Source organism: Narcine bancroftii, chromosome 6, assembly GCF_036971445.1.
Source record: "Narcine bancroftii isolate sNarBan1 chromosome 6, sNarBan1.hap1, whole genome shotgun sequence".
NCBI classification, from domain to species: domain Eukaryota; kingdom Metazoa; phylum Chordata; class Chondrichthyes; order Torpediniformes; family Narcinidae; genus Narcine; species Narcine bancroftii.
The window spans coordinates 17,599,087-17,614,345 of NC_091474.1; the positions used below are offsets into that span (position 1 = coordinate 17,599,087).

Consider the following 15,259-nt stretch of genomic DNA (forward strand, 5'->3'; position numbering starts at 1 on the left):
GAGATAGTGCAGTTCTTGCATGTCTGCAAAGGGGGAAGTGAAAAAGAAATTAAAGATCAAAGATATTGAGAGTTTTGAGAACAGTATATAATTCTATTTTTTAATAAAAAGAACATTTGTATCATAAAATGATTAATTTTCAATTTTGCTAAAAAGTTATTGAGTTTCATTCCAAGGGAATATTGTTGGGAATGTTCTTCAATGCCACTAATGTATTTGTTCAAATAAGGTGAAATTGTAATACATTTTAAAACTGCTTGATCTATCGAAGCAGTCGCATCTTCCAGTGATGTCGAGTCCTAGTTGAAGAAATTTTTGCATGTGGCTAGTTAGAGGCGTGCTCAATCTAGTTTGGTTACTGGCTTTGGGAATAGTTGCATGGTGAAGTGGTGGAATTATGCATCCCATCTGCTTCTTTCTCCTCTAGCCTAAGGTAGTTGTGACTGTCAATGTGGCCTCCCCTGACCTGTTTCGCATTGTCTTCCGCTTTGTGAACCGTGGACCCACTGACGTGAAAGGGATGGTCATGGTCAGCGAAGTAAATCTCGATGCATGTGCAAACTGTAAGTGGCTTTCTGGGCTTTTTATTCCCCCTTAAATGCCCTTTCTGGTCATTCATCCTTTTGCTACAAGTCTAGGTGTTTACTCCCATCTTTGTTTCATTCACATTGCTTGTGGGTGTGGATGAGGCTAACATACTTTGTAGGTGGATGAAAAGGAGACTTTGCATCTATGATGTGGAGATGTGCAAGTCTCCTTTGCTATTTGTAGCCCTAGTTGTACCTATGTGCCATTGTCAAATTCCTTTTGGTTTTTGCAGAATAGAGTCAAAAATAATGATGAATTTGATGGATTCGGAGATTTATTTGTTTTGTTTAATCTTGAGGTATATTAATACAGGATCTGTCACAGTATTTGGCAAAGTTGCATCTTATCAGGGACAAAGAACAGGTAAGAATTTAGCCACACAGATGATGACCTCTACAATGTGGTGGTTAAAGAGACTGCGTTGTTAATCTGCAAGAGACCATTCTTGGGCAATTTACCCGATTAAGCTTGAAGTGGCATGAATGGTGCATTCTTCATTCTAGGTTCTTTGCCACCTGCAGGATTTGCTAATGTAGTCTCCTGCCTTTAAATCTCACAAGTGACTTCTTAGTTCTTTTAGTCGCTCTCTACCTGTAGTCGTAGTGGTACCTGGACTCTCCTTGACATCTCAAGGAAATGAGATCCATCTTTCTCCCTATTTTTCCTTAACACCCCACTCTCCTCTCTGGTGCAAGGTTGGAAGGTGAAGGAGCCTTCAATGGACTTGTTGTCCATTCGAAGCCACCATCAGCTCAGTGTTTGAGTGGGAAGATGTAGTTGAAGTAGTAATAACTCATGTCAAATCTTGATTCATGTTATGGTTCCAAAAATGAGCTGAACATTTAGGGTGGTGCAGTCATTGGAGCCTCAGGGTTCAATCCTGATCTCAGGGCCCTGTGTGAGCAGAGTTAGCAGGTTCTCCCTTTGACAGCGTGGGTTTTCCTGGATGATGTGTTTCCTGCTGTAAACGTCTGCAAGCATAACTGGCTGGTTGAAAAAAAAATCAGGAAATTGATGGATATGTGAGAACAAATATCATATATGTCAACGTATAAGGTGACTCTGTATAAGACAACTCTGAATTTCCACCTAAAATGTAGGTTTTGACCTCTGTCAGTCGTGGTCGACCATGGATACTGCACTCTGGTAGTCACTGTGGAGTGGCCTCTCCAGGGTGCAAGCCAAGGTAGAGTTGATATGGAGATCCATTTGTTGCCCATGCAACCCCCCCCCCCCCCCCCTCCCATGCTAATGACAGGTCCAAAGGGAGGATATAGTTTTGTGCAAGCAGCATCACAGGAGTTTCAGTGCCGGTACTGGGTACAGCAGTCAACCGCCTTCGGGGCTTCGACTCTAGATTTTTCCTTGGGGTTTGCTCCCAAAGCCTTTCCCTTGAGCAGGAATGGTTAACAAGGCCTAGCTGCCCGGAGCAACTGGTTTCAAGGTGCCAGTAGCCTGCCTTTGCCCGTTCTCCTGTTAGTGAGAATGGCTCTGCCGGGCATAAGAACTATGCCACACGTGAAGGCCAGGAGTTGGACTTAGTTGTCAGAGGCTGTTTGAGACGCACGCCATGAAGAGCATTTGTGCAGCAGTGGGAGCTCGTCCCCACTCCCACCCTTTGGCTATAACAACCTTTAGAGCTGAGTTTTGACCTATACTCACTGAAAAGACTACTCCAAGTCTGACACTTACTGCTGAGAACATTCTGCCCCAATAGTCCTTTACTAACCATCCCATTGTCCAGTGGAGTGATGCTGTAACAATGGTTTAAAAGCAAATTACCCAGTGAATGTTTACATTTTATTAGCATATTTGAAAATAAACCACCATTGGCTACTTTATCAGGCTGTTTAAAGCCTGTACAGAGCTGACAACAGTCGGTCTGGGTGAGTGGATCCCGTGGGGGAGTGCTTAGACTTTGCTGCAAAGGTTTGGATTTTATATTTGGTATGTATGGTGACCCCTGGTTTTTGGGGTGACATTTTTAAAGTTCAAGTCCTATTTTATGTACTGGCATATACAGTACGTCACGGGGAAAATAAAGTTGGGGAATTAGAGTTGATGGTATTACTTTGAAAGGCAGCATAGAGTTGATGGGCCAAACAGCCTCCTGGACTGTGAGGAAAATTTGGAGAAGGCTGGACCACACACTTGTGTGGTTCCTCTCATTCACCTTTTGCTGTCTTAAATCTCTCCCATCTGTGCCCGATCTCTGAATCCTGCTCACTGCTCATTGTGCAGTGTTGGTTCTCGTTGTCATTTTCAAGTCCCTTAATAGCGTGCCACTTATTATTAGTTTAACTCCCTGTGGACCCTTCTCGGACCCTCCCCACTACTGGCGTGTGGCATCTCACTCTTCCTCAAAGAACCTTCATAGTCCGCCTGTGGAAAAAAAATACTTTGGTCACTCCGCCCTACTTGGCCCATATTCGGCTTGGCTTTCATTTTATTTTATTGCACTTCTGTGAAGTGTCCTGAGACTGAATGAATGCCAGTTGCAGTCTTTGAATGATACAGAGCCAAAGAAATTGTGCTTAACCTGGAGACTGAGGAGACTGCAAATGTTAGAATCTGGAGCCAAAAGCAAACTTTTGACGGAGCTCAGCAAGTCAAACAGCATCTGTGAAGTCAAAGGGATAGTTGACGTTTCAGAAACGACAACTATAGATGGTGCTTGTGAAAACACACAGTAAATGCTGGAGGAACTCGGCCGATCTCGCAGCGTCTATAGAAGGCACCAATGTTTTGGGGTTGCACCCTTCTTCAAGGTAACTTCAGGCCCAAAACATCAGTCATGTGTCTTTACCTCCTATGGACGCTGAATTCATACAGCGTTTACTGTTTTTTTTTACTACAATCTCAGCGTCTGCAGACTCCAATTTTTCACTATAGATGATATTTGACCTGCTGAGTTCTTCCAGAAGATTGTTTTTTTTTTTGCTAATTCACAAGGATGATTCTGGGAATGAAAGGGTTAACATATGAGAAGTGTTTGTCAGCTGTTGACCTGTACTTGTTGGAATTTCACAAAATGAGGGGGGATCTCAATGAAACATTTTGAATGTTGAAAGCCGTGGACAGAGTAGATACAGAAAGGTTGTTTCCCACAGTGGGAGAGTAGGACAAATGGGCACAACTTCAGGATTGAAGGATGTCCACTTAGAACAGAGATGTGGAGGAAATTTCTTTCGCCAGAGAGTGGTAGATCTGTGGAATTTGTTGCTAAAGGTGGTGGTGGAGGCCAGGTCATTAAGATTGATTAACCAGGCTCTAAAGCTGTGGTTCTCAACCTTTTTCCACTCACATACCACTTTAAGTATTCCCTATGCCATCAGTGCTCTGAGATTAGCAAGGATTGCTTAAGGTGGTATGTGAGTGGGAAGGGAAAGCTCTATACTCAATGGTTACTGAAATATTTTGCTTGAGAAAAATTGTCATTGGCCCATTTCCTTTGGAGTTATGAAACAGTGCACATAACGAGTCAATTCGGTACGATTAAAACAGTGGTTTTCAAACTTTTTCTTTCCACCCACATACCACCTTAAGCAAACCCTTACTAATCACAGAGCATCTATGGCATAGGGGTTACTTAAAGTGAGTGGAAAGAAAAAGGTTGAGAACCACTGCTCTAAAGGTTATGAAGAGAAGGATGGGCAATAGGGTTGAGAGGGAAAATGGATCAGCTTGTGAATAAATGCAGACTTGATGGACTAAATAGCCTATTTTTGCTCCAATGTCTTATGGTTTATGGATGCTTAAAATTTACTGTGCCTTCATCTGGAGCCATGGATAAACAATATGAATTCAATGTAGTTCAGATAAACAATTCTAATGAGGTAAATAGCTTTGAAATTAATAAGTAGTGGTTTCAAAGTTGTGGCAAGAAAATTTAAATTTACTGATTTTCAGTGAGTAAATAACTTGTGCTTCATATTTGCCTCCAGAGCCATAATCATAAGGTTAATCTTAACTACCTTCTGAAACAGCCGAGCACGGGAAAGTTAGGACGGCTGTTAAATGCCATTTATATTTTAAAGATGCATGCACATTGATTCATAGCACAACGCTATTAAAGTGTCAGTGACATGGGTTCGAATCTGGCACTATCTGTAAGGAACTGGTACGTTCTCCCCATTTCTGCATGGGTTTCCTTTGGGTGCTTCAGTTTTCCCCCACCCTTCAAAAATGCATGGGGTTGTAGGTTAATTGGGTGCCACAGGCTTGTGGACTGGAAGGGCCTGTAACTGTTGTACGTCTAATTTTTAAAAAAACAATTATCTGAGAAAGAATAAAAAAGACCAGAGGTTTGTACCAGATAAAGATAAATGTAGAGCTGAAGTCCTCTTCACAGTAGAGTAATGGTTAGTATGGACTTTGAATTGGGTAATGAAGCAGGAAGCATTTGTGCAGAGACTGTTGGATTATCAGAGTTTTAACTCTGGATAAACTATAGTGACCCTTATCAATTTTAATTTAATAAACTATACAAACCTATTGAATTATTAGCTTATTAGGAAACTATTGCAGATACCAGAAGTACATTTTCCTTCTGGTTTGCAGAAACTAAATTAGTTTTCTACTGTTTTGACACAATGCATTCTCTCCTGCTTTCAAATGTGACCATGTCCACATCACCTGCACTTTACTTTGGGGTGTTCTTTTATTTTAATTTGGTTGAAAAATATATTCAGTCTCTGGAAAAGCTGCATACTCTTAGATCATTTTCTGTAGAAAATTGTTATCCTTATCTGAGTTCAATTTTAAGGAATGAAATTTATCTCCTTAAAGTATAGAAATAATGTTACCTTTTGTGGATTGATGCCCAGGTTCGGAGCAGACGAAGCAGATCATATTTGCTCCCAGCGCTGAGCCAACATTTGTCACCGTGCCACAGAATACATTTGTGGAACCCTTTGTGCTCAACCCTGGTGTGTGGTCTGTGGTCATTGAAGCAGAGGATATCCTCTTGGTAAGAACACTTTGCACTGGATTTAATATTTGAGAGCATCTTCTGCCGAATGCAGTCTGGTGGACGACTGAGTTTCTTTGGGACAGAAGGAATTCAGAGCTGTACTACGGGAAGCATTGTTGCAAGCAGCAAATGTTCACTGTGAACTTGGCTGTTTGGAAGGGATTTTTTTTAAAAAAAGCAATAAAAACTTTTTTCGTAGTTCTCCAATTGAGGATTCCCAGAGGTAGTCATGGAGCCAGACTTGATCTCTGATTGCATGAGTCTCTTCTGGTTTTCTCCCATGTCCCAAAGATGTGCTGGTAAGTTGATGGCTCACTGTAACTTCTGATGGTTCCTCAGACTCTCCTCATTTTGTCTGTCCACCCCCCCACCCTCTCTTTGATTACCTGGCCCTTACAATCAATCAATGTCTCCAGTCTCTCCTTGCTTGTCTCCTCCTTGAAGAATTTCATTGACCCATCTATTAAATTGGGAGTGACCAACTTTTTCATTTTTAATTTAGACATACAGTACGGTAACAGGCCATTTCAGCCCACGAGCCCATGACGTCCAATTAAACTACATCCCTGCTACATACTCATGGGCTGAAATGGCCTGTTAATGAGCTTTATGACTAAATTAAGAGCTTGGCCATCCCTGTATTAAATGAAGCCTTCGGTCATCCCACAAAATAACTGAATTACCCAGATATTGTATGATAATTGGCAAAGTGATCTAACGATGACATTGGGCAACATCTTTTCCCCCACACAGCAAGTTATGAATTGGATCCCTGCACAAGGGGAAACATCCTCAACAACCTGTACATTTCAGTGAGATCACATTTCATTCTTCTAAACCTGAATGAGTAGAGATTCAACCTGTTCAACTTTTGCTTCATGTGTCAATTCCCTCACCCAGCTTTCAGCCTCATGAAACCTCACTACACTATCTCTCAATGCTGATATGTCTGTCATTAAATATGGAGACCAAACTATTTGCAGTACTCCAGGTGAGGGCTCACAAGTTTCATCCTTGTAAAGTTCAAATTCCTGTTTTCCACCACATCAGCATCATGCAGATCAGTGGCTTTCTTATTTGCTCCTGGAATGATCCTTCCCTGGGTTGAGGAAATATGACGATTCAGACAGACAACAAATAAACCTCAGTTGCCTTGCTGAGATGGCGACCAGGCCTTCCTTTCATGGTTGGCCTGATTTGGACCTGAAACTTGCCTCTTTTCAATAATGAAGAAATGTCTGCACTGCTTAAAATGAAGCATGTAGTATTGACATGTTGTGGCATACACACATTTTTCACTGGTGTTGGATGTGGTCATGCAGCCATCTGCCAATTCCACAAAGCTACGATTTAAATTGGAGCTGTCAGACCTTCTGCTTTCAATTCACTGTTTATTTGCCTTGTGGTTGGTTGCAGTAAATGTTCCTTTATCCCTGCTGGCTACTTAGACTGGATGTTAAATACTTAACCACTAATTTCCTTACAGCTTCTGTTACAATTCAAACACTCAGAATTGGCTGTTCCAATATAAACATGGTCAGTCAAAACCAGTGCTTAGAGATTTCAGGGAGTAAATCCTTAATGTATTCAATCAACCTTTTGCAAAAACTTTTATACGTAAAATACAAAAATAAAATCCTGCTTATAATTTACCAAATGGAGCAATACTCAGTTTGTTCTTCTGTCTGGCTTAATGGCCCAATCTTAAATCCAAATCTACATGGAGTTGTTAAATTGTGATTTAACTGTGGGAATTCTTTCCATTATTATCTGATACCATGAAAGCTTCAGTTGGGGGTTTGGGTTGATGAGATCACCCTCTAACCTGCATTATTTGCTTTGCATTAATCTATTTGAATGCAAAATAAGTAATTGGAATCGGAAAAGAACACACTTCTTCTGTAATCAGAATCTGGGATAGTTTCCAAATAAGTTCATTGCTTCAATGAACAAGATCTTTGTTTTCTCCTGCAAAGTAAGAGAAATATTTGAGACCAGTAGAGAAGCATTTATCAGGTGTCCCAGTACAATGGCTCCCGTGATCTCTTAAGATTAGCATCACGGGAAGAAATAGAAGCCATCCTGGAGGCAGGGAATTAATGAAAACTGGGCTCATCAAGTTGCAATCCCAGAATTATATTTGTTTATTAACTTGGTGAACAGAACCTGCTCTCTTCATGAAAGCTTGTTTCTTGGCAAGACTGTGTCATGGATTAAACAGAAGGAGTAGCCAAAATTTGATGAGCAATAAAAGCTTGAGGGCAAAATGTCTGGATTGAGTCAGCACTTGGTGCCCGAGGAAACATCAGGCGAGACGTCCAATCTACGGAATATCTGTCCTTTCCTTGCAATCGGCAGGCAGGGTGAAGTTTGTGAAATAGTTGGACTAGAATCTCCGCTACGTTCCCTGTTTGCGAAAGGTTTTGGGAGATTATCTGGATATTCTGCTCAATAAATGTTCCCTTTTGAGCTGGGTGACACCTTGGCTTATCGTCCCCTAGTTAGAGCAGCTTGGTTGTATTTCAGTTATGCAGGAAAGTGGAGTGACTCTGTCCCTTGGAAATCATGGACCAGGGCGATCGAGATAAGCACCAAAGCCCCTCTTCTGAAATGCAATAGGGGCACTGGATTCTGATGTTTCGTTATTATGTAAAAGGATTTTTAAAAGATTAATGCTCCCAACACCAACCAATATTTCATATTTCCTTACAAGACAAGAGAGGCTTTCACAGTTCATTTTCCCAACTCACAGAGGATTCTATCTCCCCTCTAATTTTCTCTGTAACTGTTGCAACTAATAGGAAAAACACATCAAAATACTGGAGGAACTCCACCAGGCCAGAAACGTCGATTAAAATATCTTTACCTCCTATGGACGCTGCGAGACCAGCCGAGTTCCTCCAACGTTTCTGTGTGTTTTTACTACAATCACAGCATCCACAGACTGTTGTGTTTCACTCAATTCTAATACCTGTAGGAGTATTTTAAAAGGGAAAATATTGATTTTACAATTTTTAAATATAGGAAAATAAAATATTGAAATTGTTTGACATCTCAGGCATTTTTCCTTAATCTTGCAGGATTTCCTGGTCCTGTTGCCCAGTGCTTATTACGAAGCCCCGGTCCTTCAGCTCAGAGTTTCGGAACCCTGCACCTACACACTGAACCATCTGGATGCCAGTCAGAAGTTAGTATATTAAGAAAGTTGTTGCATTTTAAAAGGATAATCATATGTGCTTCTGTTCTAATATCATGTAAACTTTTTATTTTTTGACTTGAACAAAAAAAAATCATGTGTCCTTTCAATTACACTGTGTCCAACAAAATCAGATGAGCACGAGCCCTGCAAAGGATTCGGCCAAGTCTTTTATTTTGAAGTTGAATACAAATTACTTAAATAACTGTAAAAGATGGGAGAATATAGATTTGATTTATTTGAGTGATATCTTTCTACCCGCTCATTTTAAATAAGCATTAACCCAACACTTAAAGAATATCAGCCCAAAATCTTTTACTCCTTCCATGAAGTGCTGAGTGTTTCCAACAATTCCTGGTTTTAATTTCCAATTTTCATCTTCCTTTTTAAATCATAATCCCTGATTGTTGCCCAATGCACCGTTATTCACAGCATTAATTTCCAGGTTCTACTCTGTGCTTTTTGACCTACTTTGTCCAGGGTGGTGCTCTATTCTTCAGCAAACATACCTTAAGGAATGGAAGACTAAACCCCTCTTATTATCTTTAATTATCTGCAACCATTCCAGTATAAGCATTAACCAAGTTGTATATATGTATTAATATTTTGGTTAATCAATTAATATGTTAATGTATTTAATGTATCAATATCAGTCTAAACTAGAAAGACCCTTCTACACGTCTTACCTTCTGCGGCTGTTCCAGATGCCAGTGTTATGGCATGGCTGTCTGCTCTGGTCAGATGCTTTTTGGAAAATCACAAAAATAAAAAGACTGTTCAGCATGTTGGCAAAATAAACTTGCAACTCTTGAGGGATGCTGAGACCTCCACATGGGGTGCAATTTTCATAGGATGGGTTTGGATAAACGATCAAATTAAAAACCATCCAATTTGTTTGAAAAAGGTAGTGTTGCACAAGTATGTAGAAATGTCTTTGAACAATGTCATTGCTAAATTCAGACAAGAGAAAGAGAAGACAGTCCAGCTCTTCTGCTTTCTCATTTGAGAATTGATAAAATTCTTTTTTTTTAAAAATATATTCATTTTAAAATGGGGGAAAAAGCGCTATTGCTACTTTCGAAAATCCCATTGAGGTTGTTTTCTGTTTGTCTCATCGTAAATATTTCTTTATTCAATCTGCCAATCTGTATTAACATTGGAAGTCAACGGGGTGCACGTGGTGGTAATGCTCTCAGGTGCATCTATTTCAATGCAAGGAGAATTGTAGGAAAGACGACAAGCTTAGAGTGTGATTGGCACGTGGAATTATGACATTGTGCCCATTCATGAAACTTGTTTGCAGGAGGGGCAGGACTGGCAGCTCAACGTTCTAGGCTTTCGTTGTTTCAGACACGATAGGACGGCTGGGATGAAAGGTGGGGAGTGGCATTGTTTGTCATTGAAAGGGGAAAAGATGAGGGGAAACTTCACCCTGAAAGTGGTGGGAGTGTGGAATGAGCTGCCAGCTGAAGTAATGCATGCAGGCTCAACTTTAACATTTAAGAAGAATTTGGACTGATACCGGGATGGGAGAGGTATGGAGGGTGGAGGGCTATGGACTGGGTGTAGATCAGTGGGACTAAATGGTTCCGCACAGACTAGAAGGACCAAAGAAGCCTGTTTCAGTGCTGTAATGTTCTATTAAATCTACTACTTAGTGAGCCGGGTCCAAACAGTTGAAATAATTAAATGTATGGGAATGACTGAAAACTCATGAGAAGAATAGATCAGAGGAACAGGAATCGGTAACCAGAGAACATAGGTTTAAGGTGGGGGTTGGGGGGGGGGGAGAGGTTTAACAGGAAGCTGAGGGATAACATTTTTTACACAGAGGCTAGTGGGTGTATGGAATGGCTGCTGGAGGAGGTGGTTGCAACATTTAAGATAAATTTTGAGGAATAGGTTTAAAGGAATATGGACCAAACGCAGGCAGGTGGGATTGGTGTGGTTGGAACATTTTGGTCGGCATGGGAAAGTTGAGCTGAAGGGCCTGTTTCTATGCAGTATGACTCTGACATGAAGGGGATCATTTGGTTAACCAATGGCGTGAAGCAAGGCTGTGTTCTCGCACCAACCCTCTTTTCAATCTTCTTCAGCATGATGCTGAACCAAGCCATGAAAGACCCCAACAATGAAGACGCTGTTTACATCCGGTACCGCACGGATGGCAGTCTCTTCAATCTGAGGCGCCTGCAAGCTCACACCAAGACACAAGAGAAACTTGTCCGTGAACTACTCTTTGCAGATGATGCCGCTTTAGTTGCCCATTCAGAGCCAGCTCTTCAGCGCTTGACGTCCTGCTTTGCGAAAACTGCCAAAATGTTTGGCCTGGAAGTCAGCCTGAAGAAAACTGAGGTCCTCCATCAGCCAGCTCCCCACCATGACTACCAGCCCCCCCACATCTCCATCGGGCACACAAAACTCAAAACGGTCAACCAGTTTACCTATCTCGGCTGCACCATTTCATCAGATGCAAGGATCGACAATGAGATAGACAACAGACTCGCCAAGGCAAATAGCGCCTTTGGAAGACTACACAAAAGAGTCTGGAAAAACAACCAACTGAAAATCCTCACAAAGATAAGCGTATACAGAGCCGTTGTCATACCCACACTCCTGTTCGGCTCCGAATCATGGGTCCTCTACCGGCACCACCTACGGCTCCTAGAACGCTTCCACCAGCGTTGTCTCCGCTCCATCCTCAACATCCATTGGAGCGCTCACACCCCTAACGTCGAGGTACTCGAGATGGCAGAGGTCGACAGCATCGAGTCCACGCTGCTGAAGATCCAGCTGCGCTGGATGGGTCACGTCTCCAGAATGGAGGACCATCGCCTTCCCAAGATCGTATTATATGGCGAGCTCTCCACTGGCCACCGTGACAGAGGTGCACCAAAGAAAAGGTACAAGGACTGCCTAAAGAAATCTCTTGGTGCCTGCCACATTGACCACCGCCAGTGGGCTGATAACGCCTCAAACCGTGCATCTTGGCGCCTCACAGTTTGGCGGGCAGCAGCCTCCTTTGAAGAAGACCGCAGAGCCCACCTCACTGACAAAAGGCAAAGGAGGAAAAACCCAACACCCAACCCCAACCAACCAATTTTCCCTTGCAACCGCTGCAATCGTGTCTGCCTGTCCCGCATCGGACTGGTCAGCCACAAACGAGCCTGCAGCTGACGTGGACTTTTTACCCCCTCCATAAATCTTCGTCCGCGAAGCCAAGCCAAAGTTCTAAAAGTACTTTGATACTCATTGTGAAAGGTGAACCCGCTCAGGGTTCCAAAGAAAGTTTATCTTCTGCATCTGATGTAGATGTACATATAGGGAGTGACTAACTTTTCTGCAAGCAGTTCTTCACAAGAGGCCACCACAGGAGATGTAGATTTGCCTCTTCCCTTCACCCTAGGGACCCAAACGGCCCATCCAGCTGAAGCAGCAAATTGATTGCTTTACTTCCTATCCAGTAGTCTGCATTCAATTCTGATAATCTGGTCTCTACATTGGAGGAACCCCTAATTACAGATTCAATGACCATGGTGGAGCAACTGCACTCAATCCTCGGGTGCGGCCCTGAGCTTGGTATTGCTTGTTACTGGAATTTTCAATCCCACACCCCTTCTTCAAGTAAACTTATACCTGGGCACATTGTAGCCTACTGAAGTTGGTATTGAATTCAACGGTATCAGAATTCGCCAGTTCCACTGTGAACCAACTGTAATACTGGCTCAGCTTTCCCTTTCCTCACCAGCTGGAGTTGAACTGCTGGCCACGTCCTACAAATTTGTATTTTTCCATTTTATTTTATTTCCAATCTCTCAATCATCAACAGTAACTCTGGCCCCAATATATCAGAGGTCACTGTAGTTTTCATCTCCCCGCCCCCCCCCCCCCCCCTCCACCAACCGCATACAATGCAACTTAAAAATGACTTGTCTCTCCCAGCACCACATGGAGAATCCAGGATGTTAACTCTTTCCATAAATGCCTGTCCTGTGGATCAACTGTTTTCTGTGAAAGGAGATAGAAGAAAAAGAGAACGGGGAGAGAGAGAGCTGGGGGGAAAGGCGACAGATGGGTTTTTTGGTGGGGGGGGGGGTTGTTAATGTCTTTCTGTGAAAGGAGAACTTGTTGACTGTTCTTCGCTTCCAGTTTGTGCAGCTTTTTGATGTTCGCTCACAAGACACGATCTGTTGGGGAACCAATGTGGCGAAAGATTGCCGCCCTGAAACATTCATTCTGTTTTTTTCTACTCAGATCTTACCTAATCTGCTTTTGATTCAAGTTCCGGTACAGGTATTTGCTTTTTGAGAGTAAAATGGAGTTGAGTTTCCACTGAGAGTTTCATGATCTGGAAATTAGGTGACAACGTTAGTCTCTCTCTCTCTCTCTCTCTCTCTCCCTCCACAGTTGCTTGCTCTACAGACACCTTTCCTTAGATGGTTTTCCCTCAATGCAAGCCGCTGAAGGAAGATGTGCCAATGAAAACTACCTCCATAGCCAGTGCCAGGTGGTTCAGCCCACTCCTAGACATCCATCAATGGTTGTCATTAATGATAAACAGGTCAGTGCATTACTGAGATGATGGAATGGAGGAGCCATTAATGCTTGTTTTTGAAATGTACTCCGCTATTTCATCAGAAAATCAACCTAAATAAAATAACTTGTTAGTTATGTAAACAAAGTAGGAGTGAGTAGGGCGGCACGGTTAGCATAGCGGTTAACGTAATGCTATTACAACACCAGCGACCTGGGTTCGAATCCCGTGCTGTCTGTAAGGAGTTTGTACGTTCTTCCCATGTCTGTGTGGGTTTCGTCCGGGTGCTCTGGTTTCCTCCCACCATCCAAAACGTACTGGGTTGTAGGTTCATTTGGGTGTAATTGGATGGCACGGATTTAAATAATGGGTATTGGCTTCTGCCATGCTGTAAATAAAATTTAAACATGTAAAATTTAATTTGAATTAAAGCAGTTAGCACTGATCTAAATTTAAATTTAGACACAGCACGGTAACAGGCTATTTCAGCCCATGCCGCCCAATTTACACCCCATTAACCTACACCCCCGGAACCCATGGGGAAAACGCATCCAGACACGGGGAGCACATGCAAACTCCTTACAGCGTGAGATTTGAACCCAGGTCCAGACCCAATTGCTGGCGCTGTAAAGGCTTTGCACTAACCAGGCTATCCAAATCTGTCATTGAATTGTTTCATTAACTTTAATTAATGATTGTTATGTCAACTCATCACTTCCACTTTTATACCCATGTAGATCTAATGTTATTTAAGTCTGATGTTATTTACGTTGGTGTAGTATAACAATGTTGATAGTGTTGTATCGAACAGTGAGGCTACATTGAGTAGATGGCAGAATAATGGTGGAGATTCATCTCCTCTTCCACTGCATCCCTTTGCCACTCTAACTCATTCCCTGTATGCTTCCTGTCCCTGCATAGGAACATTGATATAGAAAGTTAAAGCACAGTACTGGCCTTTTGGCCCACGATATACAAACCTACTCAACAAACTAAGCCTTCCCTATCTCACACTCTTAATTTTGTTTTATCCATGAGCCTGTCTATGAGTTTATTAAATTTTCCAGTCTCCACCACCATCCCTGACTGCATTCCAGGCACCCAAAATATATATATATATATATTTAAATATATTCAAATAAGGCTTACTTCTGACATCTCTCCTAAACTTCCCTCCCTTCACTTTGTATCGATGTCCTCTGGTTTTTGCTACTCCTGCCCTGGGAAACAGGTGCTGGCTGTCCACCCTTTCTATGCCTCTCATAATCTTGTAGACCCTTATCAAGTCTCCTCTCATCCTTCTATGGTCCAAAGAATAAATTCCCAGTTCTATTAACCTTGCCTCATAAGACATATTTTCCAATCCAGGCAACCTCCTGGTAAATCTCCTCTGCACCCTGTCCATAGCTTCCATAGCCTTCCTGAATGAGGTGACCAGAACTGAACATAATTATTCTGAGTGTGGTCTCACCAGAGATTTGTAGTGCTGCACTTTTCACCAGTGGAAGCTATTTCTCCCAAGTTTTCCCTCGATATGTTATTACGCTTAGTGTTTTGTGATGAATTGGAAAATAATATTCTGAGTATTTCCACAACTCAATGCATTGTGTAATTTTCTGTATTTTTTAGGTTAATGTACAATTGGGAATGAATGTTCCACATTCAGGACCCTACGTGGTGCTGATTGAATATGCCACTGAGACAGATCCAGGAAAAGGCCTCACCGTTGTTGTAAATACTCTCGGAGGGCAAGACCAACACATCTTTATCGAACTCAATAATTGCAAATACAGGTCAGGATGATTTCATCCACAACAAAAAACAAATGGCTGGAAGAGGTCAGCAGTTCCGGCAGTACATGAAGAGGGAAATGGCACAGTCGCAGCTTCAGTTTGAAGCCCTACTCTAGTCTGAGAAGTGAGGCGGTATTAAGGAGGAGAGGGTGAGTGGGTGATGTGCAGTCCAAGGA

At 42.2% G+C, this 15,259-nt stretch overlaps 1 protein-coding gene across 2 annotated transcripts in view; it reads left to right on the forward strand.

Annotated features, from left to right (window-relative positions):
• lama5 (laminin, alpha 5) overlaps window positions 1–15,259 on the forward strand; it is a 247,739-nt gene that overhangs the window by 132,872 nt on the left and 99,608 nt on the right. For both annotated transcript variants that reach the window (XM_069884131.1, XM_069884132.1), the window contains 5 exons: window positions 428–563; window positions 5,415–5,557; window positions 8,641–8,747; window positions 13,164–13,317; window positions 14,920–15,083. In XM_069884131.1, the coding sequence (XP_069740232.1) occupies window positions 428–563; window positions 5,415–5,557; window positions 8,641–8,747; window positions 13,164–13,317; window positions 14,920–15,083 (704 nt within the window). The remainder of the gene's footprint in view (window positions 1–427; window positions 564–5,414; window positions 5,558–8,640; window positions 8,748–13,163; window positions 13,318–14,919; window positions 15,084–15,259) is intronic.